The sequence below is a fragment of the Tasmannia lanceolata genome, unplaced genomic scaffold, assembly GCF_043159265.1.
Source record: "Tasmannia lanceolata isolate RefF3 unplaced genomic scaffold, GAP_Taslan_0.1 ptg000008l, whole genome shotgun sequence".
Taxonomy (NCBI): Eukaryota; Viridiplantae; Streptophyta; class Magnoliopsida; order Canellales; family Winteraceae; genus Tasmannia; species Tasmannia lanceolata.
In genome coordinates, this window is record NW_027518685.1 from 29,622,424 (window position 1) to 29,644,430 (window position 22,007).

A 22,007-nucleotide genomic window follows, 5' to 3' on the forward strand; every position below is an offset into this window, starting at 1 on the left:
TCTGATTGGACCCACCTTTATGAAGGCAGATGATCTGAACCATCCCTTAGCCGCACTAAGGAAACCTTAAAATTGAATTTATCTATCCTACATAGAAAGGGCTCTCGTGTGATTTTGTTCAAATCGTATATTTGCATAAGAGGATGATTTCAGGGGTAGAAATTAGGGCTGCAACTCGAGCCGGGTTTTACCCGACCCGCATCGACCCGACCCGAAAATAGCCTGGGTTGGGTTCAGGTTTCATGGGTTTCGGGTCGAGCCGGGTTGAGCATGCAAAAGCCCGCATGAATCTCGGGTCGAGCCGGGTTTGAAGGGGCCCGACCTGACCCGAGCCGACCCGAGTTACATAAGTTATAGTATGTACATTTTTTTCTATTGTTAGTTAAAAGTTAAAAGTGAAAACCCACGCACCCACTGTTATTGTATGTGAGTGTAATTTCTACTTCTATGAGTTGAGTTGATTCAAGTGTTTGATTAGCATTGTTTGATTGTAATTACAACATTGTTTGATTCAAGTGTAATGTGAGTGTAATTACATCATTGTTTGATTCAAGTGTAACGTGAGTGTAATTTCTGCTTCTATGAGTTGAGTTGCCTTGCCAAACAAGAATTTTCCTTAAAAAATTGCGTCAACGTGAAAAAACCCGACCCGACCCGAGATTTATCATGGGTAGGGCCGGGTTTGGGAATCGTGGGTTTTCCGAAAAAAAAACCCGACCCGCCCGACCCGAGTTGCAGCCCTAGTAGAAATCACTGTTTGGTAATGTTCAGATTAATACCCACTCAGATTGTACACACGGGCAAAACCCTAAATTGCTTGTGAATATGTAAGGCAGTGGCCCCATCATGTAGACCAGGCCATAGGAATGGTCAAGATCAGAAACTATATGGGTGGGACCTAATCACAAGTGTAGGGCACCCACTAAGCAATCCAATGGGTCATTGTACAAGCCCAACACAAACAATCAACAGTGGGGGAATCGGAATAGGATGCCAATTTCAAAATCCAGTTAATCCACCCTGAAAGGATGCCTTCTTCATCATCCTTGATCTAGGCCGTAGGATCATCTAATCACAATACCTTCTTCAAATCCCAGTTTTCACATTTCCCATTTGTTGTCTATCGTCATTGAGTCCAGTTCAAATTAATATATTGATTCCACCTCCATCTTTTACTAAATATTTCCTTCAAAATTTTAAGATCTAATTTTCAATTGTTCCCACTTTATCACGGGAAGATTATCCGTAAAAATAGATCCAATGCTTCCCGGTAAAATATTACATGTTTTTATCTACTTTCCAAAAATCTAATTTCCAGAAAATGGTTTCCAAACTCTTTTCCAACGAACTTTTATTCTCATATAGTAGTTGTTAATCCAAATAACATTAAATCTGTTATAGCCATTTCTGAACATTCAAGGTGTAATACGGATAGAGGAATAGAGTCAACATAGCAAAATAAGAAATTAAAAGATAGGAATACAGAGTTAAACATAGTAAAATAAGAAATTAAGGTGTTTGGATATGCAGATTTTAGAATCTTGGATTTGCTCAAAATTGTAAATGGGAGACAAGAGAAGAAAGAAACCGGTCATCGTGTTTTTGATTTCTTGCCCTTCTTTTAAACAGCAAGAGAGCATGCAATTGTACCATGTTTCCAAGTTATAGAAATCTCATGATGGGGGAGAGATTTCTAAAACTTGGATTTCTTACTTGAAATCCAAGAAATGTTGTCTGGATAGCATACAACAGCTTGATCATAAACCCTCTTTTACACTGTTGTCAAACTGAAACCCGGATTCTAAAATCCATGCATCCAAACGGGCCCTAAAAGAAAACGGGCCATAAAAGATTTTGTTGAAACTGTGTTCTTTCTCCTTTTCCTCTGATTAGTTGAGTTTTCTCTGAATTCGAAAAAATATCAAGACTTTGTTTTAGAGAAAATTCCCAAAATAATGTGATTTTTAACTAAAAATCTTAAAAAATGGTTGAGTTGGCTAAATTCTCAAAAAAGGGTGAAACGCATCCCAATGCATGTTTTAAGACAAAAATGCCCTTGAGTTGCTTTTCCCTCCACCTTTTTGAGGAACAAATCCCAATGCATTTCACAAACCCTATTCACCTTTTTTAGCTTCTTCTTCCCCATGCAAGTGTTGAAAATCCATTGCCTTTGATAAAATTCCTTTTGTAAACATAGAAGAATCGGCGGAGCCTCTTTTAAATCCTATCTTAAATAGGGCATCACTCAACTTAGCTTACCAAGCCCTAGGTGATTGTTTTAACCCATATAAAGCCTTTTTTTAATTTGCACACAATTTCAGGCATTCCTTCCATGGGATGTCCTAAAGGAAGATTCATATAGACATCTTCTTCTAGATCCCCATGCAGGAATGCATTCTTAGCATACATTTGATAAAGATTCCATCCATGGTTAACCGCAATGGATATAAAGATTCTAACGGTTCCCATTTTAGCAACTGGAGCAAAAGTCTCCTTATAATCAATCACATAGGTTTGGGTGAACTCTTTTGCCACTAGCCTCGCTTTGTATCGCTCAATTGAGCTATCACTATTATACTTGATTTTATAAACCCAGTTACACCCACCAGAGTTTTTTCCAACTGGCATTTGGACTAATCCCATGTATGATTTTTGTCCAATTCTGAAAGTTCTTCTTGCATGGCCCTCTTCGATACAGGTTGGGAATTGACATCATGAAAGGAGGTGGGCTCAACTTTTTCAGAAATATTTGAAAGGAAGACAAAGTGTGAAGCAGAAACATTGCAATAAGACAAATGATTTTGAATAAGATATGAAGTCACATGATATGTAAAAAAATCGTTCAACTGAGGAGGAGGATGAGAGGTACGATCAGACCTGCGTAAGGGCGGAGAATCCATCGGGTGAATATCTTCAGGGGATCAGGTCACAAGCACTTCTTCTTCTTGTTCATGGTCGTCTTGTTCTCCTTGAGCTTCACTTTCTTCATCGTTATTTATAGGTCTTTCTTAATCTTCTTGGATTTGAACAATAATTTTTCTATTTTCACCATTTGTTGTAGGAAGCATTTCAGAATACTCCCCTGAGTCCTTTTTCCAGAAGAATCGTATTCTTGGAAGGACTCGTTTTCATTAAATTTTACGTCACTAAAGATATAAATTTTTTTTATTTTTTGGATCATAACACTTATATCATTTTTTTGTAGAAGAGTACCCTAAGAAGACACATTTAATAGAACGATGATCTAATTTATCTCGCTTTTGAGAATTATTGTAAACAAAGCAAATAGATCCAAAAACACATAAATGTGATGAATCAATCTTTCTACCTTTTAAAATTTCAAGAGGAGACTTATTTTCAAGAATCTTACTGGGGAGTCTATTAATCAAATAACAAGCAGTTAGGATAGCATCAGACCAAAAAATTTTAGGGACACTCTTTTCAAACATAATAGATCGAGCAACCTCTAATAAGTGTCTATTTTTTCTTTTTGACACACCATTCTGCTGAGGTGTGTATATGCATGAGATCTGATGCAAAATGCCTTGATCTTTAAGATATGCTTGAAAAATATTATTTGTATACTCAGTCCCATTATCTGAATGTAGAATTTTGATCTTAGCATTATATTGAGTTTTAACTTGATTTGAAAATTCCTTAAATTTTTCAAAAACCTCACTTTTAAATTAAAGTAGGAATATACAGGTCATCCTAGAGAAATCGTCAATGAAAAGCACAAAGTATCGTAGTCCATTGTAGGACTCAGCAGATTAATTCAAAAAGGTTTTTCAGCCTTATTTTCAGAGGATTGAAAATGAAGTCTTGGTTGTTTGGAAAAATGACACGCATCACAATCATAAGAGACCAAAGGTAATTCAGGCTTCAAACACTGTAAGACGTTATTAGAAGGATGACTGAGTCTTGAATGCCAAGTCTTACTTAGGTCACCATTATCAGCAATCAATGCTTTATTCTTCTTATCAAAATAGTAAAGTCCTTGAGACATTCTTCCTTCACCAATCGTCTTCCCCGTGATCCGGTCCTGAAAAGAGACAGTGGATGGAGAAAAAATTGCATTACAATTCAGATTACAAGTAAGTTTACAAACAGACAAAAGATTCGATGAAAACGATGGCATAAAAAGGACATCGGAATTTGTATTTTCTGAAAAGAAATTAGTTCTTCCTATTCCTTTAACTGGAACAAGAGAACCACTTGCAATGGAAACATGGGTTTTATGAGACACATCTTGATAATAAGTTAAGGAATCTTTATTACCAGTCATATGGTCTGTAGCCCCTGAATCTATAATCCAACTATCATTACTAGGACAGATAGTTGATTGGAGAGCATAGGGATTACCTGTTTCATGAGCTGCGACCTGTGTGGAATAAGAACCACTTTTTATATATTGTTGAAGGAGTTGGGCAAGTTTTTCAATAGTAAGTTGAGTATCAGCACTCTGAGCAAATAAAGATTCACCTATTTTATTTTGATTGGGTCTTAAATGAGGATACTTTGCCCAACATCTATCAATGATGTGTTTAGTCTTTCCACAATGAGTACAACAAAGAGGGGGACGGTTGCCTTGACCCCTTCCATGAATTCTAGTTCCATTATATTCTCCTTTTTCAGCCACAATATTTCTAGCCCTTTTGCTATGCTCAGAGTTTGTCTTAGTCGAAATAAAGGCAGATTTTTCACTTGTTTCAGATTCAAACTTTGTGCCAACACTCATAACCTTTTTTCGAGTTTCTTCCCTTATTAAGGTGGCACACACATTTGACAAACTTGGTAATTCTAAAGAAAGAATGAGTTGACTCCGAACTTGTTCATATTCAGGTTTTAACGCACGCAAGAGTTAAAAAAATTTCTCTTGGTCATTCATCCTTTTTAACTCAACAATATCTGTTGTAAGAAGACAATAAACAGCTAATTCATCCCACATGGGTTTCAATGTGGCAAGGAGTTAAGTTACAGTCTTATTTTCATGATTGACTTCAGAGATTTCTTGCTTTAGCTGAAATATTCTAGCAAAGTTATCTTGGTGCAATAAATCTCTCTAATAGAGTCCCAAAGTTCTTTAGTATTTGCAGCGTGAGTGAATATTTCAGCTATAGCCGGCTCTATTGAATTTAAAATCCAAGACATAACTAATTGGTCATTAGTTTGCCATTCCACGAAATTTGGATAAGTTATTTTAGGCATTTTCTTTTTTCCATTTATATAATCTGCCTTTGATCTCCCTCCAGGGGCTAAAGATGCGGTTCTAGACCATGATACATAGTTTAGCCCATTGAGAGGAACATAGGTAAGCCTTATCCCAGTATTATGTTCAGACTCATGAAGAATAGTTTTACCTTTAGAATTAGCACTATCATCCATAGGATTAAGGAGCTAGGGTACCAATATTCACGGGGCAGATAAAGAACCCACAAGAGCGCCAAATGAGTGATCTGCTTCCACTAGGATAAGAAGGCATATAGCAAATCACATCGTTGATCGCCCGCAATTACACCAATTCGGCTAGCAACCCAAGTCTTAAAAAAACTATCTCCGTGTACAGTGTCGAACAACTGGTTTATGAAGGGCAAGGAGGTGTCTGTTGATTGAAATGAGGCATGTAAATTAGGTAAAAGAAAGAGAATGAATGGGAGTGCCACTATCAAAGGAGATAAGGCTGCAAAGTAGGTAAAAATTGGTGGATGAGAAATGCACAGGAAAGAAGGTAAAAAAGAGGATGGCTGCAAAAAGACAACACGACAACCAACAAAAATTATAGAATATTTAATGCTTTTGGAGAAGGGAAATGAACTCAGTTTTGTTTGGGGAACAATTGAACAAAGCAATCAAGAAAGGGGCAGCCAACAAACCATGTTCCCAAAAGGCAAAACTAGAGTTTTGTTTGGGAAGACGAACAGATTGTGATGAAAAAAAAAAAAAAAAAACCAGAGTTTTGTATTGTTGGCTTATGAGAATAAACAAGTCAAGAGACAACGGATTAGGGTTGCGTCCAATGAAGAAACTATGATCTTAGACCAGTAAATAGAGACAGCGGCAAGCGGGATGGAAGCGGGCAAAACAGGGGACAATGGATCTTGCTTTGATACCATGAAAATACACAGCAGATCAAATGGGACAAGACTTTTGTTAAAGTTTTTTCAAAATCAAGTGTTTTTGGTCAAAACAATTTTTGGAAAATATTTTCTTTAAGTGTGTTTTGGAAAAAGAAAAACTTTTCTTTGGAAATAGTTGCTTTTTGCAAGAGAAAGAGAATAGTGTAATGTAGTTGAAAAGATAGTCCCAAATCGGATGAGAGAAAAGAAAGAGAAGGGCTTATAAAGCACTACACTTTTCTATTACTTGTTTGATTGCACATTGGGTTGAACCCATGGTTGGACCCGCGGGACGGTGCAACGCACCGTTCGCGCGTGCGCGTGCGCGGCGTGGGCAATGGGCTATAGGGCGCATAGTGGCGCTTTATTGGCGCTTTTTTAGGCGCACTTTGCACTTAAAGTTGCAGAACCCAACCATTTCAAAGTACAATCGAATTTACCCATTTCTGGATAAATTCTTAAGACTTCTAGTGCATTATACTCTCTTTCTTGCTCCCACCAAAATTCGTTTTACTAAACTATTTTCTTATTGTTTATCTAATTACTGTTATACTGCAGTAACAGAAATTAGACTGATTCTCTCAGGCTTGTAAGATTCTAAGGGCATTTCGGATTTGACTCCGCTTGTGCAGAGCGTCGTCAAATTAGTAGGACATTCCTACTGGCTTCATTGTATCTTGGAGGCAGTTCGCGGATCCCCTTTGCACACTTCTAGTGGGGGCGAAATCTGTCTTAAGGAAAGCGATTTCGCGCCTTGAAGCAAACTAGTTACTGCTTTTTCTTTCCAACAGATACAGAATTATTTCTCTAACAATCTTAAGACAGATTTATCTTTGCTTCAATGGCGTTGTACTCAATCCGTCAAATGTCCCAAGACTTTGTCAAACTTGAGCGATTTGACAAAGGGAATTTCAAGCGATGGCAGAAGAAGTTGCACTTCATCCTTACGTCGCTCAAAGTAGTTCGAGTTCTCACATCCCCAAGGCCGACAACAGTTGAAAATGAGACATTAGCGCAGGCTCGTGCAAGAATGAAATGGGAACAAGATGATTACATCTGCAAAGGGCACATCCTCAATGCTATGTCGGATACTTTGTTCGACATATATCAGGGAATGGGATCGGCAAGTGAGATTTGGAACGCACTCGAAGCGAAGTACATGGCGGAGGATGCTAGCAGCAAAAAATTCTCTGTGAGTCGTTTCCTGAATTATCGCATGGTAGATGATAGACCTGTTATTGATCAACTGCATGAAATCCAACACATGGTGAGTCAAATTCATTTGCAAGGCATTTTACTTGATGATTCCTTTATAATTCCGTCAATTATTGACAAACTTCCGCCAAGTTGAAAAGAATTTAGAAAAAGTCTTAAACACAAGAAAGAGGAGATTTCTCTTGATGACTTGGCTCTATGCCTCAGGATTGAGGAAGAGTCAAGGATTAGAGATCATAAAGATGATCATGAGAATTCTTCCTCTAAGATACACTTGGTGGAAAATGTCAATAAACCAAACCAACAAGGGAAAGGCAATCGGAAGAGAAACAAACACCCTGACAAGAAGAATAATAAGAATAAGAAAAGGAAGGGTGCTTGTTTCAATTGTGGCAAACCAGGCCACTACAAGAGTGAATGTTGACTTCTTAAAGATAAGAAGTCGGGAACACCAACAGACAACAACAAGTTTGTGGCCATGATTTCAGAAGCAAATATTCTTGAAGATGGCAATGATTGGTGGATTGACTCGGGTGCGACGAGGCATGTCTGCAAAGACAGGAATCTGTTTTCGACCTATGAAACGGTTGAAGATGGAAGTGTCCTTTACATGGGCAATTCGTCGACGGCAGAAGTCAAAGGAAGAGGCAAAGTAGAACTGGAATTTACATCCGGCAAGCGCCTCACTCTTACCGATGTCTTTCATGTACCTGAAGTGCGAAAGAATTTAGTTTCTGGAAGCATTCTTAACAAGAATGGCTTCAAGCTCGTATTTGAATCTGACAAATTCATTCTTTCTAAGGGGGGTACCTTTGTTGGAAAGGGATATATGTATGAAGGGATGTTTAAACTCAATATCAATAAAGTGAATGTCTTTGCTTATGTTGTTGACTCTTTATCTTTATGGCATAATCGTTTAGGACATGTTAATACTAGGAAAATGCATGATATGGTTAAGTTAGATTTAATTCCAAAATGTGAAATTGATTTAGTAGATAAATGCAAAATATGTATGCAAACTAAATTAATAACTAAACCATTTCCCTCAGTAGATAGAACTTCTAATCTGTTAGACCTTGTACATAGCGATGTATGCGATATACATAGTGTTCCTACCAAGGGAGGTAAAAAGTATTTTGTTACTTTTATAGATGATTTTACTAAATTTTGCTATGTATATTTACTTAGTCATAAAGATGAAGTGTTGGAAAAGTTTAAGGTTTATAAAACAGAAGTAGAAAACCAATGTGAAACATGCATTAAATGCCTTAGATCTGATAGGGGTGGTGAATACCATTTCCCTCTTTTCTGTGAATCAGTGGGCATAGTTCATGAAACTTCTGCCCCTTATACACCACAGCAAAATGGTGTAGCAGAAAGAAAAAATAGAACTTTAACTGAAATGGTTAATGCTATGCTTGTTAATTCTGGTTTGAATAAAAGTTTTTGGGGTGAAGCATTACTTACTGCTTGTTACATATTGAATAGGGTACCAAGTAAAAAGAATAATGTAACCCCTTATGAGCTTTGGAAGAAAAGAAAACCAAACTTGAATTATCTTAAAGTTTGGGGTTGTAGAGCCATTGTTAAAGTTCATAAACCTAAATTAAGAAAATTAGGTGAGAAGGGTATAGAGTGTATTTTTTTAGGATATGCTAGCCATAGTAAGGCATATAGGTTTCTAGTTATAGAACCTAATGATTTTCTACAAATTAATACAATAATTGAATCTAGAGATGCCTTCTTCTATGAGAATAGGTTCACTTCAATTCCAAAAGAAGTTCAGCCTAGTAATTCTGTGGAACTTTCTTTAGAACCACAAACAAAAGATGGTGAACCTAGTGAAATAAGAAGAAGTAAAAGAGATAGAAGTGAAAAGAGTTTTGGTCCTGACTTTGTTACTTACCTAGTAGAAGGGACAAGAGAAAAACTCAAATCTTCTATAATGTTAGATTTAAATGTAGAATGTGACCCTCAAACCTATACGGAAGCCATAAAGTCACAGGATGTCGCTTTTTGGAAAGAAGCAATTAATGACGAAATGGATTCTATTATGGGTAATAAGACTTGGTATTTAGTTGATCTACCACCTGGATCTAAACCTATTGGGTGTAAGTGGATCTTCAAAAAGAAGATCAAAGTAGATGGAACTATAGAAAAGTTTAAAGCTAGGTTAGTTGCCAAAGGGTTTACTCAAAAACCCGGAATTGATTATTTTGATACATATGCACCCGTTGCTAGGATTTCTACCATTAGAGTCTTGATTGCTCTTGCTTCCATATACAAACTTCACATTCACCAAATGGATGTTAAAACAGCATTCTTAAATGGTGAACTTGATGAAGAAGTGTATATGGAACAACCTGAAGGTTTCATTTTACCTGGTCAAGAGCATAAAGTCTGTAAATTAGTCAAATCTTTATATGGCCTAAAGCAAGCTCCTAAGCAATGGCATGAAAGATTTGATAAGGTGTTAGTCTCTAATGGTTATAGAATTCATGAGTCAGATAAATGTGTATATAGTAACTTTAAAGGTGGTAGTGGTGTTATTATATGTTTATATGTTGATGATATGTTAATATTTAGTACAGATTTTGAATGTATTCAAAGTACTAAATTATTTTTATCTCAAAACTTTGATATGAAAGATATGGGTGAAGCAGATGTGATCTTGGGTATAAGAATCATAAGACATAACAGTAGTTTGATTCTAACCCAGTCACATTATATTGAAAAAGTTCTTAAAAAGTTTAATCATTTTGATTGTTCACCTGCTTCAACTCCTTTTGATCCTAGTGGGAAGTTATATCTTAATTCTGGAAGGACTATTTCTCAACTAGGGTATGCTAGTGTGATTGGTAGCCTTATGTATGCTATGACCTGTACTAGGCCAGACATAGCATTTGCTGTGGGTAAGCTTAGTAGGTTTACCAGTAATCCAAATTTCTCTCATTGGAATGCAGTCTATAGAGTATTAAAATATTTAAAGAAAACTATAGACTATGGTTTATGTTATGGTGGGTATCCAACTGTAATAGAAGGATACACTGACGCTAGTTGGATAACTGAGCGTATAGATCATACATCAACCAGTGGGTGGATTTTCACCCTTGGTGGGGGAGCAGTCTCCTGGGCCTCTAAGAAACAAACATGCATTTCAACATCCACTATGGAAGCAGAGTTTATAGCTCTGGCAGCATGTTGTAAAGAGGCGGAATGGTTTCGGAATTTGTTATTGGAAATTCCGTTATGGCCTAATCCTATGCCATCGATTTATGTCCACTGTGATAGTCAGGCCACACTATCAAGGGCATAATCATGTTTATAATGGTAAGTCCAGGCATATAGGACTTAGACACAGTACTGTGAGAGAGTTACTTACTAATGGAGTAGTAACTATTGATTTTGTGAGATCAAGCCAAAATTTGGCTGATCCATTTACTAAAGCTCTTGCGAGAGATATGGTGTGTAAAACATCATTAGGGATGGGGTTAAAGCCATTACCAAATAGTCACCAATGATGGAACCTCGACTCAACACTTGAATAAATATCAAGTCTTGAGTTCAATGAGTCAAAGTACATCATATGGAGTGATTGCAAGCACTATAATATATATTATATTTCCATCCCAAGGTAAAGTGCTTGGTACCTGTAATGTATAAAAGGGAAAGGCTGAGCATTTGAGCTCTTAATAGACTTATAACAAAGTGTTGGAGTGTTATAGTTACAGGGGCACTCTTGATAAGTCTACCTATGTGAGTGTGGGAGTGGTGCCGCTTCCTATGAGACCTGGCTAGTTTCTAGAGCACTCATGAAACCAAGATATAGACACAAGGCCAATTCATGTGTCGGTTTTTTAGAAATTGCCTAAAGAGATAAATTCATATGTGTGAGATGTGTCCGGTTAACCAAATAGAATCGCTAGTTCAAAGACATGTCTACTATGCAATTCTGGTTAACTTTGATGTGTTTTCACTAAGTAAAGGTTCAAATCGAAAGATACCTTTATTTATGCATAAAAATTCCAAGCCTGATGAGAAAATCTTTTTTGATTTTGAAAATGGTGGGGGATTGTTAAAGTTTTTTCAAAATCAAGTGTTTTTGGTCAAAACAATTTTTGGAAAATATTTTCTTTAAGTGTGTTTTGGAAAAAGAAAAACTTTTCTTTGGAAATAGTTGCTTTTTGCAAGAGAAAGAGAATAGTGTAATGTAGTTGAAAAGATAGTCCCAAATCGGATGAGAGAAAAGAAAGAGAAGGGCTTATAAAGCACTACACTTTTCTATTACTTGTTTGATTGCACATTGGGTTGAACCCATGGTTGGACCCGCGGGACGGTGCAACGCACCGTTCGCGCACGCGCACACGCACGCGCGGCGTGGGCAATGGGCTATAGGGCGCATAGTGGCGCTTTATTGGTGCTTTTTTAGGCGCACTTTGCACTTCGCACGCCGCATCGTAGCGAGGAGCGATTGGAGCCTTTAATTTTTCCAGATCTGATCTGGACCGTTGGATCTAGACGATTGTGGATCGGTCTAGTGGGTGGGCCGAATAGTTCAAAGGCCCATCAAGCCCAAGCCCAGTGTCGAATAGTTCGATTGGGTTGGGCTTTGATTCGAGCACAACGGTCGGCCCAGTGCTCCAACGGTCAGTGGGTGCGATCCATTGGGTTGTGTCCCTTCCCAACGGTCAATGATCTAAGGGGTGCGATCTGTACCATAGATGGATCATCTAACGGTTAGATGGGAGGACGGGAATTTAAATATCCCAACAGACTCTCTAGGATTGATCTGGTTCGTTGAATCGCGTATGGGCGCGATCTAACGGCCAGAATTCAAACCGATCTGGAAAGACTCTATACAGGGGTGCTTTTCACACTGAAAAGACACCAGAGGCTCTATAAAAGTTGCAGAACCCAACCATTTCAAAGTACAATCGAATTTACCCATTTCTGGATAAATTCTTAAGACTTCTAGTGCATTATACTCTCTTTCTTGCTCCCACCAAAATTCGTTTTACTAAACTATTTTCTTATTGTTTATCTAATTACTGTTATACTGCAGTAACAGAAATTAGACTGATTCTCTCAGGCTTGTAAGATTCTAAGGGCATTTCGGATTTGACTCCGCTTGTGCAGAGCGTCGTCAAATTAGTAGGACATTCCTACTGGCTTCATTGTATCTTGGAGGCAGTTCGCGGATCCCCTTTGCACACTTCTAGTGGGGGCGAAATCTGTCTTAAGGAAAGCGATTTCGCGCCTTGAAGCAAACTAGTTACTGCTTTTTCTTTCCAACAGATACAGAATTATTTCTCTAACAACTTTTACGTGGTTCGGCAATTGCCTACTCCACGCTACTAGAGATTGTTTCTTTTGTGTTTCATTCGTAGAGATTACATGTCTGTCAAGGGAATATAAAGGGGAAGAGTACAAGAATCATTCCAAGATTTAATCTCAATCTAATCCCTGAGAATCCGCCAATCACCCATAAATAGTAACAAGGATGCAACGGTAACAAAGCAACGGGAATATTGTGGGAATGGCAAGAAGCTGAAAGAGGTAACCCGAATATCTCCAACAAAATCGACAAAGAAAGAGGAGTGGAAAGAGAAAGACCTGATCGTAGGTTTTGACGAGCCTGCAACGAAGGCAAGCTCTCAGTTCGTGACCGAAGTGGTAGGGATCTGAGCTTCCATCTAGGTTTTGGCTTATAAATAGGGTTTTAGCTTGTAAATCCTGATTTTAGCTTATAAAATTCAGGTTTTAATTTTAAACGGCCCCAAAAGGTGCTCTCGGGCCGGGAAAAAAAAAACCTTCTCTCTCTCCTCTATGGTACAAAGGCCTTTTCTAGTGTTCAACAACACCTACTCCAGCCATATCACAGGGGCCGATAGGGCTGGCAATTTCATCCAAGAAAGAAGGGATCCGCCCCGCCCCCGCCCCGTCTGGGGCTGGGATTCCCCGATTTGAGAGGGGAGGGGGAAGGGGATTTTAAAAATTCCCCGGTGCGGGGAGGGGAAGGGGAAGGGAAAGGGGATGGAGTTGTCCCCGCCCCGCCCTGCCCCGTTAATCAATGCCAGTTTTTGTATATTTTTAAGTGTTTTTTTTAGGAAAACTATTAGAAACTCTGTGGAACGGCTACAAGATTCCCCCAAACATAAACTTAGCTTGTCTTTTCCTTTTAATTAGCTTCTGAGAGCATTTTGAGAACTATAATAACCTTTTGACAGATGTTGAAATAATAAAGACAAGCTGAGTGTATGCAATTATCAAAAAATCGTAGTGCCAACATCGGTCCTAACATTTTTATATATTGAAATTGCATCAAGTTGATTAGGGACACCCATCATCAGTGTATCAATGACTAAAGAGGGGGTGATGTTGGGGCGGGGCGGGGCGGGGATTTTGTCCCCAAAGGATGCGGGGAGGAGAAGGGGATTAGATATTCCCCGCGGGGAGGGGAGGGGGATTCCCCACCATCCCCGCAGAGGGGAGGGGGGAAATTCCCCGCAGAGGGGAAGGGGAAGGGGAAGGGGACCCCAACATCCGGCCCCGACCCGCCCCGTTGCCAGCCCTAGGGGCCTATGACGTAGATGAGTTATAAAATCCTGGACTTTATAAGCTAAAATGTGTATTTTATAATCTTAAAAATGTAAAATCCAGAGTCTAGCTTATGAAATCCAGGTTTTAGCTTATAAAATCCACCTTATGAATGGAGTGTGCGTGTTGTAAAATCCAATAATTTTCAAGAAGTAATGTGGGGCCCACTTTGTAGGATGATCCAATCCGTTCATTATTGGACTACAACACAAAAAGGCTGGGCCCCCATAAATCATCTACATATGATGATCCTAACTCTCCCATCTGTATAGGGACTGCACATTCTATCACTACAGATCGGAAGGTTAGGATCAGCCTATGGAGATGATCCACTGAGGACATTCTATTTCCGTTGTGGCCCAACAAATGAATGGTTTAGATCATCCTATGAAGTGGGCCCAGTGAAGTTTTTGAAAAATACGAGACTTCATGCGCACAGCATGTAAAAACTCCGAATTACAATATAGATGCCAAGTGGTATAAGGTGTTAAATGTGCAGTCCCTCTACAGATCGAAGGGTTAGGATCATCCTATGTAGATGATTTATACTTGTGTTCTGGCCCAACAAATAAACGATTTGGATCATCCTATAGAGCGGGCCCAGTGAACTTTTTGAAAAAATACTGGACTTCATGCGCACACAGCATGAAAAAACTCTGAATTACAATATAGATGCCACATGTACGGTGTTGATTCCAGTAATCCTAGGATTACAAAAACCAGGCCTTATCTATAATTTAGAGCCACACCCACCTCTCTCTCTCTCTCTCTCTCTCAGTAGCTTCAACGTCCTTCAACCATGCAATTGAACTACTTGGCTCCTGGAATTGGAAACCTGCGTTTTGCTACTACCAGATGCGAATCATCATCATCATCATCATCTACGCAATCGTCAGGAAATGAGAGTCTTCGTATAGGGTCTGCCGTTATCATTATCGAGGCTCCGAAAACCTTAAAGACAGCAGTTTCTATTGCTTGCCTCAAGGTTAACACGGGCCTTGTCAAGCCCGGAGATGTGGGAAGGTACTCTTCTCTGTAAATTATGAGAGGAATGATAGAATGAAGGGCGCCCTTTCAAAAATCAGCTTAAGGGCGCCCCTATTGGTTAATTTCTGCAAAGTGGAGCTTATTTTTGCAAGGACGCCCTTCATTCTATCATTACTGAAACTTCTTCTTATGAACACAACTGTTTAGGGTTTTTTTTCCTAATGATCACCCTTGGGCCCCACATATGCTGAGGGGCTGTGATCAGGTACGTTGATTCGGTTTGTGTAACATGTCAAGCTCACTGCCATCGGCCCTAATAGTGATCAGATGATACTAGCCCTTGATCCTTAAGGCCTTGTCTTGGGTCATACAAACAAAAGCTTAAAGTGTTGATTTTTGTAGGCTTAAATGCTTAATCTTACTGATAGTACCAAAATTATTCTTTATGATTCAATCCGAACGGTCAACAGGGCAGTAAGGGGGCATGCAAGTGAAATCAAGACCGTTGATCTTGTAGAGCATCACTAAGCGATCAGCCTGGTCTTGGTCCCATCTGGAACGGATACCCTATCTATATGATGAAGGGCTACAAACATCAACGGTTTAGATTTGCTAAGCCAAACCCTAAACAATGCTTGATGGATCAAGGGCCTAGGATCATCCGATCAAGATATCCATCAACAGATCTGATTGCGTAAAATATATTTCATTATTTTATCAATTAATACCAATTATTCATTATTATTTTGCAGGATTGTAGCAAGAAAACCTAAAGATGTATGGGCCGTTCGATTGGCTGTGGGAACTTATCTCATGGATGGCAAACATTTCAAGCCATTTGTTATTGATGAATGAACGGCTAGGATCTTCTTCCAAGAGGCTACAAGATCCTGATGTCTGAATTGAAATGGGTGTTACATTTATGAGATATGCTAAAAAGTCATTAAAATGTTAATTTGCAATGATAAATGCACCCCTTTTGTAACAATGAACGCCCCCCTTTGGTTGTTTTATTGAACAAATCTGCTAATTTTAATCCAATTCATTACTCATTCATCTAAGGAAAATCAATAATCACGTATGATCAACGGTTCACCTTCAATGACAAAAAGTACAAAATATTAAATGGGATTTGCTAGCGACCATCACGAAAGGCATTTGGCGGATGAGCTATTGCATGTGAGAAGACAACACATTTTGTCTGATTCATTTAATTCATCACATGCAACAGCCCATCTGTGAAACGCCTTCTGGGATGGTCGCTAGCAACTCCCATATTCAATAATTATCTATGCATAAATGGTGTGATTTTTAGGCCACATGAGATTCAACGCGGGGGCTATCAAAATGAATGGTTGTGATGAATTAAAGGTGGGACCCACATTGTACCTACACATTCAACGGCCAAAATGCATCTCACTTGATGTTAAATGGTTTCGATTTGTATGATTTCTAACCGTTAGACAACCAACATAGGAACTATTGATGAACGGTCTAGATCAACCGAAGTGGGCCCATCATGATTTATTGTATTCAATGACTCAATTTTGATATGATGTATAAACTTTTATGTGAAAAATACAGATGTGCTAAGTATGATAATCTTTGGAAAAGTTCCTTGAAAATCTTTTTGCTCTTTGAAGAATTCTTGAAGGTTTCACAGTACCAATTTTCTTGAATGAGAGAGTTGGTGTGGTGCACTTAATAATGGTCTCCACAGTAACTAAGTTTCTTTGGCATTTTTATTAGCTGTTTAATTTCCTGTCTGCTTCATCAGATTCCTAGCCATTGATGGGATGACTGAGAATCAAATATAAATTTCCAAAATCAGGAAATTGAACATGGCATAGATTCACAATATTTGTTGCGCATACTTTGGTAGGGTAGGGAGCTTCTATAATTTTTCCACTTATCAGGGTTTTAGCTATTTCCAAATTTAGTTATTGAACTAAAGTTTAGGCCTTTATCTTTTGGTTCAGTATACATATAGCTGAAAACTATCTCAATGTGTTGTGTACCTAGATATTTTCTGGTGCGGCTTTTGTCCCCTGATAGAATGGAAAAATGAAGACATCCGTAAAAAGGTGAGGGTGGCGCCAATTGAGGAAAAGATGAGACAGCACCGCTTAAGATGGGTTGGGCATATCCAACAAGCCTTTGGATGCTCTAGCCTCCAGTGAGAAGAAGTGGCTCGTGCCAAGTTGATAGAGTAAAGAGACGAAGGGGCAGACCGAAAACAACTTGGGAAGAAACAGTGAGGAAAGACTTGATGGCTAGGAACATAAAAAAAAAAACATAAACTTTGATAAGAGAGAATGGATGAAAATGATCCATGTAGACGAACCCAACTAGTGCCAGGATTAGACTTAGTCAATTTGAGCCGGTAGATTCTTTCACCTTCTTCATGAAAATTTTCTAAAGGATTCATTAGCCGACCCCAACTAGTTTGGGACAAAGGATTAGTTGAGTTGAGTTGATCTTTAGTAAGGATCTCCTTAAAAGTTATTCGAATTAGCATAGATTTATCTGGAATTATTTATTGTCGATGATGTTTGATAATTGATTATTGCGAAATGTTATTGATGATCAATTAGCATAAATTTATCTGGAATTATTTATTGTCTATGATGCTTGATAATTGATTATTACGAAATGTAATTGATGATCTATGCCACTTCGTCACTAACCTCCTTCCACCAAATTGCTCGATGGGCTAACTGGTATTTCTAAAGGGAATTACTCTCTTCGTATTTTGTGTTGCATTTTCGTAAGCATGGAAATATGCCATGTTCTCTGTAATCCATGAATATGTGACAGGGATCAGATACCCCTTCAGTACACCCCAAAGAACATTCAAAGTACCTACCTTCATAGCGCCAACAATGAAGTGGAATGGAGATGGAGGAGGAACTACATGGGTGTCCTTATCATTTTTGTAGATATTGTCAAAGTGAGTGTCACTACCATGTGAGGGTGCCAGTATCACTTATTAGCCTCATTATCTAGGGAGTGCCATTATCATTAATGGCCAGGGCCCATCAAAAACTTATGACATGAGGTGATGTCACTTAAGTGACAAAGGACGACCCACAAACAGCTTCCATATTTTCTTAGGAGTCCTGGTTGAGTTAGAGTAGTAGTTTGGTTGTAGTGAGATTATTTAAGAATTCTTGTAATGTTAGGATTAAATTTGGAAATTTAATTAATTCTCTGGACACATTTCGGTTTCCTATTGGTAGAAAATTGAGTCCTAAGGTTATTTAGAGTTTTACCAATGAAAGGAGGGTTTTACTTGTTAACTTACCAACTTCTCCTATAGCTCAAGCTGTTGGAGAAAGGCAGTATTTAATCTTTTATACTTTAACACTTCCCCTCACGTGTGGCCCCACTTTCTAGGGTTGGCCTACACGTGGCACATGTGGCCCCACTTTTGGATTTAGCCATTGCATGTGGATTTTGCTATCAAGGAGGTTTGAACCAGGCATTACCATGTTAACTTTCCAACTTCTCCAATAGCTCAAGCTGTTGGAGAAAGGCAGTATTTAATCTTTTATACTTTAACATTACTATGCAACAAGGTTTAGGATTAGTTTACTTTTAGAGTTTTACCAATGAAAGAAGGGTTTACTATGCAACAAGGATTAGGATGAGTTTACTTCTAGAGTTTTACCAATGAAAGAAGGGTTTTACTTTGCAACAAGAATTAGGATGAGTTTACTTCTAGAGTTTTACAAATGAAAGAAGGGTTTTACTTTGCAACAAGGATTAGGATGAGTTTACTTCTAGAGTTTTACCAGGGTTTTACTATGCAACAAGGATTAAGATTAGTTTATTTTTAGTTTTACCAATGAAAGAAGGGTCAGGGATTAGGATTAGTTTACTTTTAGATAGCATTATTCCCCATTTCAAATTTTCATGAGATTGGAAGTATAAGGCTATATATATGGCCATTGGCCTTTTTTGCAACAGAGATGAATGAGACCTGCAACTTGCACCCATCGACCTCCTTTTTAGGCATGAAACCTTTCTTTTTCCTTCACCTACAACCATTCCTCACCCATACCAATTATCAAACACCTTTCCTATTAGCTCCTAGCACTGCATCAACCTAAAACCCCACCATAACCCGTCGACATATTTAAAACCAGGTCTACCTTTCGATCTTACCAGATCCAAGAATAGACCTGTAAAGGCCCATTTTCCAAACTGATCTATATCAGTTTAGACCATAATGAGATCAAGAAACAATCAATAACCTCTAATCTGATTATTTACAGACCTGGAAATTTACCCAAGACCCTTCATAAATTAACCCATACCTTAGTTACCTTTACCCAGAATTTACCTTCATTGTTTATGAAATATCCAATAAAGACTTCTATATCTGTAATAGTCCATCCTGTCGTTTGTAACAGTCTTACCTTTGTCAGATTTTTCAACAGTCCTTCCTTTGAGTCTATTCTAATTTATTGGAGATTTTCTTATACCATTGTGGGTCCTGGTTCAATGTTGTATTAGAACCAAGGTTTTTCTCATGGTTAATCATAGCACCAAGGCATACCAACATCTAGTGAACTCCAATAAGGAGTTGCATGATATGCTTGTCAGTTTAGCTGACCTGGTTGATAGCATCAAGACTCACTTAGGGAGAACAAAAAATTCACCTACTCCAGTACGAGACCCTAACCCTGACGCTGATCTTGACGAGGTTGATCAGAAAAAATAGAGGTGATACTGATAGTCAAGTTATAGAATAGAGTTTGTGAGGGTGGATTTGATTTATCAGGACAATAATTGTTTGATATAAAGAAGTTTTCTCTATGATTTGAAGGAAATTCATCTGTAACATACATGTTGAAGTATAAATTATTAAATAACACCAACTCAACGGCTTCAGCTTTTGGAGTAATTGATTATTTCACATGGTATCAGAGTTATTGCCTCATGGCAGGTCCTGGGTTCAAAACCCAACAACTCCTCGATATTAAAAATCCACGTGCACGGCCCAAAAGAGGGGTCACATGTGCCTCGTGTATGGTCAACCCAAAAAAGAGGGACCACACGTGAGGGGGAGTGTGGAAGTATACATGATTAAAATAGCACCAACTCTAATGGCTTAGGGCCTGTTTGTTTTAGGGTATGACAATCGGTTGTGGAGCCCCAAATGATTATTGGACTCAAATTTAGTGCAATTTCTGGTCCAATAATCGGTTGGGGACTCCAAAATCAGTTGTCATAATCTAAAACAAACAGAGCCTTAAGCTTTTGGATTAATTGGTTATTTCACAATACAGACCAAGTTTCTCAAAATTCCGACAGATAATGATACTTCTTCAAGTGTTCTGAAACTAAGCTGTGGGTAGTTCATATCCTAATCAAATCATTCGTATGTTAACCTGCAATGTGATTGATTTCATTCTTATTAGCATTTTTATGTACCTAGGGTCCGCTTTATATAATATCAAAGTTGCTTGTGCTGTTGCTTTCAGGGCTATCTGAGAAGAAGCAAATAAACAAGATTTCATTGCTGCTCCCATCAAGACATCTAGAGATGGTTGGGAAATCTGACTCGGCTGTTGAGGGAGGCGAAAAGGTGGACAAAAAGGAGTCTTATCTAAAAATTAAGAGCAAAGAGAAAGAAATAGAATCAAAGGAGGATGAGAAGAAGGACAAAGATGGAGAACCAAAGGAGAAGGAAACGAAGAAGAAGAAGGACAAAGATGGAGAACCAATGAAAAATGATAAAGAGATGGAGAATCAAAGGTGGAGAAAGAGAATGAGGACAAAGACGGAGAACCAAACAAGGAAGAAAAAGAGAGAGAACGATGAACAATCGAAGGATGAGGAGAAAGAGAAGAAGGTGAAAGACAAAGATGGGGGGGGGGGGTCAGAGAGAAAGGGTGGTGATTTAGGAGGCGATGAGATAATAAAAAAAGACAGAGAAGACAAGAAGAAGAAATACAAGGATAAAGATGGAAAGTCAAAAGTGAAGGAAGGTGACTCTACAGGAGAGGACAAGAAAAAAGAGAAAGAGGAAAAGAAGAGAAAGAAAGATAAAGATGGAGAGTCCAAGGAAAAAGAGAAACAAAAGGACACAGATGTAGTTGATGAGGAGAAAGATACCCACACTAAAGAAAAGAAGAGCAAAGTGAGAGACCAGACTAAGAAGAAACACAAAGATGAGGGAAAAGAGGAGAAATAACACAAGGCCAATGAGAAGAAGGATAAAGAAGTGACTGGTACTAGAGAAATTATAGTTGGTGGAGAGGATTCAAAGGATGGAGAGAAGAAAAAAGAGGAAGAGAAAGAGGGGAAAGAAGGTAAAAAGGGGGACAAAGATAAGGAAAAGGAAAAGGAAGGTAAAGGCATAGAATCAAAAGAAGACGAAGAAGACGGGAAGAAGACAAAGAAGAAGGGTGGGAAGAAGAGGAAGCTTGATGGTAAGAAGAGCAAGAATGTTGGAAAGCTGACACAGAATTTAGAGAAGATCGACGCCAAATTAGAGGTCCTTCTGGCTAAGAAAGCTGATATCTTGAAGTTGATCAAGGAAGCTGAAGAGGGGAATGTGGCCGAGAAAACCAGCAGCGATCTTGGGACGGAGCAAGGGATTCCGGCAGATTGAAGTCCTCATGCTCCCATTAGAAGTGGATTGAACACTGAGAAATGAAAGGACTGATTTTGGCGTGGCGGCCTCCATCTTTGTAGATTAATGTAAATTATGTATATTTGGAGATTTTGGATGAATAATTTGAGCTTCAAGTTGGTAGTTTTTCAGTTCTTTCTTGGTAGTTATAAAGTGAAAAGGACCTCACCTTAACACTCAATTCAAGGACAGGAATGTCTCCCCAATGTGGTGGGGTTTTTTTGGTTGTATGTTAAGTTTGAAATGGTTGATATACATTACATTAAAATTGGACGTGGCATCAGTTTGGCCAAATCACTTCAACTTCCCTCTATCCTTTGTGGATTTCATCAAGACTCTGTTTCTTTCTACGTAAAATTGGTCTTATGCCGGTTTTTTAAGTGGAAAACTAGCGTAAATTTTGTTTTATGCCGAAAGAAAGAGAAGGAGGCCTTGTTTGAATTGCAAGA

General features: G+C 38.5%; 1 protein-coding gene across 1 annotated transcript; it reads left to right on the top strand.

Moving 5' to 3' along the window:
* Positions 1 to 14,668: 14,668 nt before the first annotated feature.
* CRR42 (DUF3148 family protein) lies at positions 14,669 to 15,969 on the top strand. The gene is made up of 2 exons (XM_077389111.1): positions 14,669 to 14,951; positions 15,668 to 15,969. Exons 1-2 carry the CDS (start codon positions 14,728 to 14,730, stop codon positions 15,768 to 15,770), a joined length of 327 nt encoding a protein of 108 aa, XP_077245226.1. The 5' UTR covers positions 14,669 to 14,727; the 3' UTR covers positions 15,771 to 15,969.
* Positions 15,970 to 22,007: the final 6,038 nt, after the last annotated feature.

Bases quoted from the DNA above. Each gene is read 5' to 3' on its own strand.
- CRR42 (XM_077389111.1), top strand. From the start codon at position 14,728: ATGCAATTGAACTACTTGGCTCCTGGAATTGGAAACCTGCGTTTTGCT. The intron at 14,952-15,667 runs GTACTCTTCTCT...ATTATTTTGCAG, and splicing joins AAGCCCGGAGATGTGGGAAG to GATTGTAGCAAGAAAACCTA.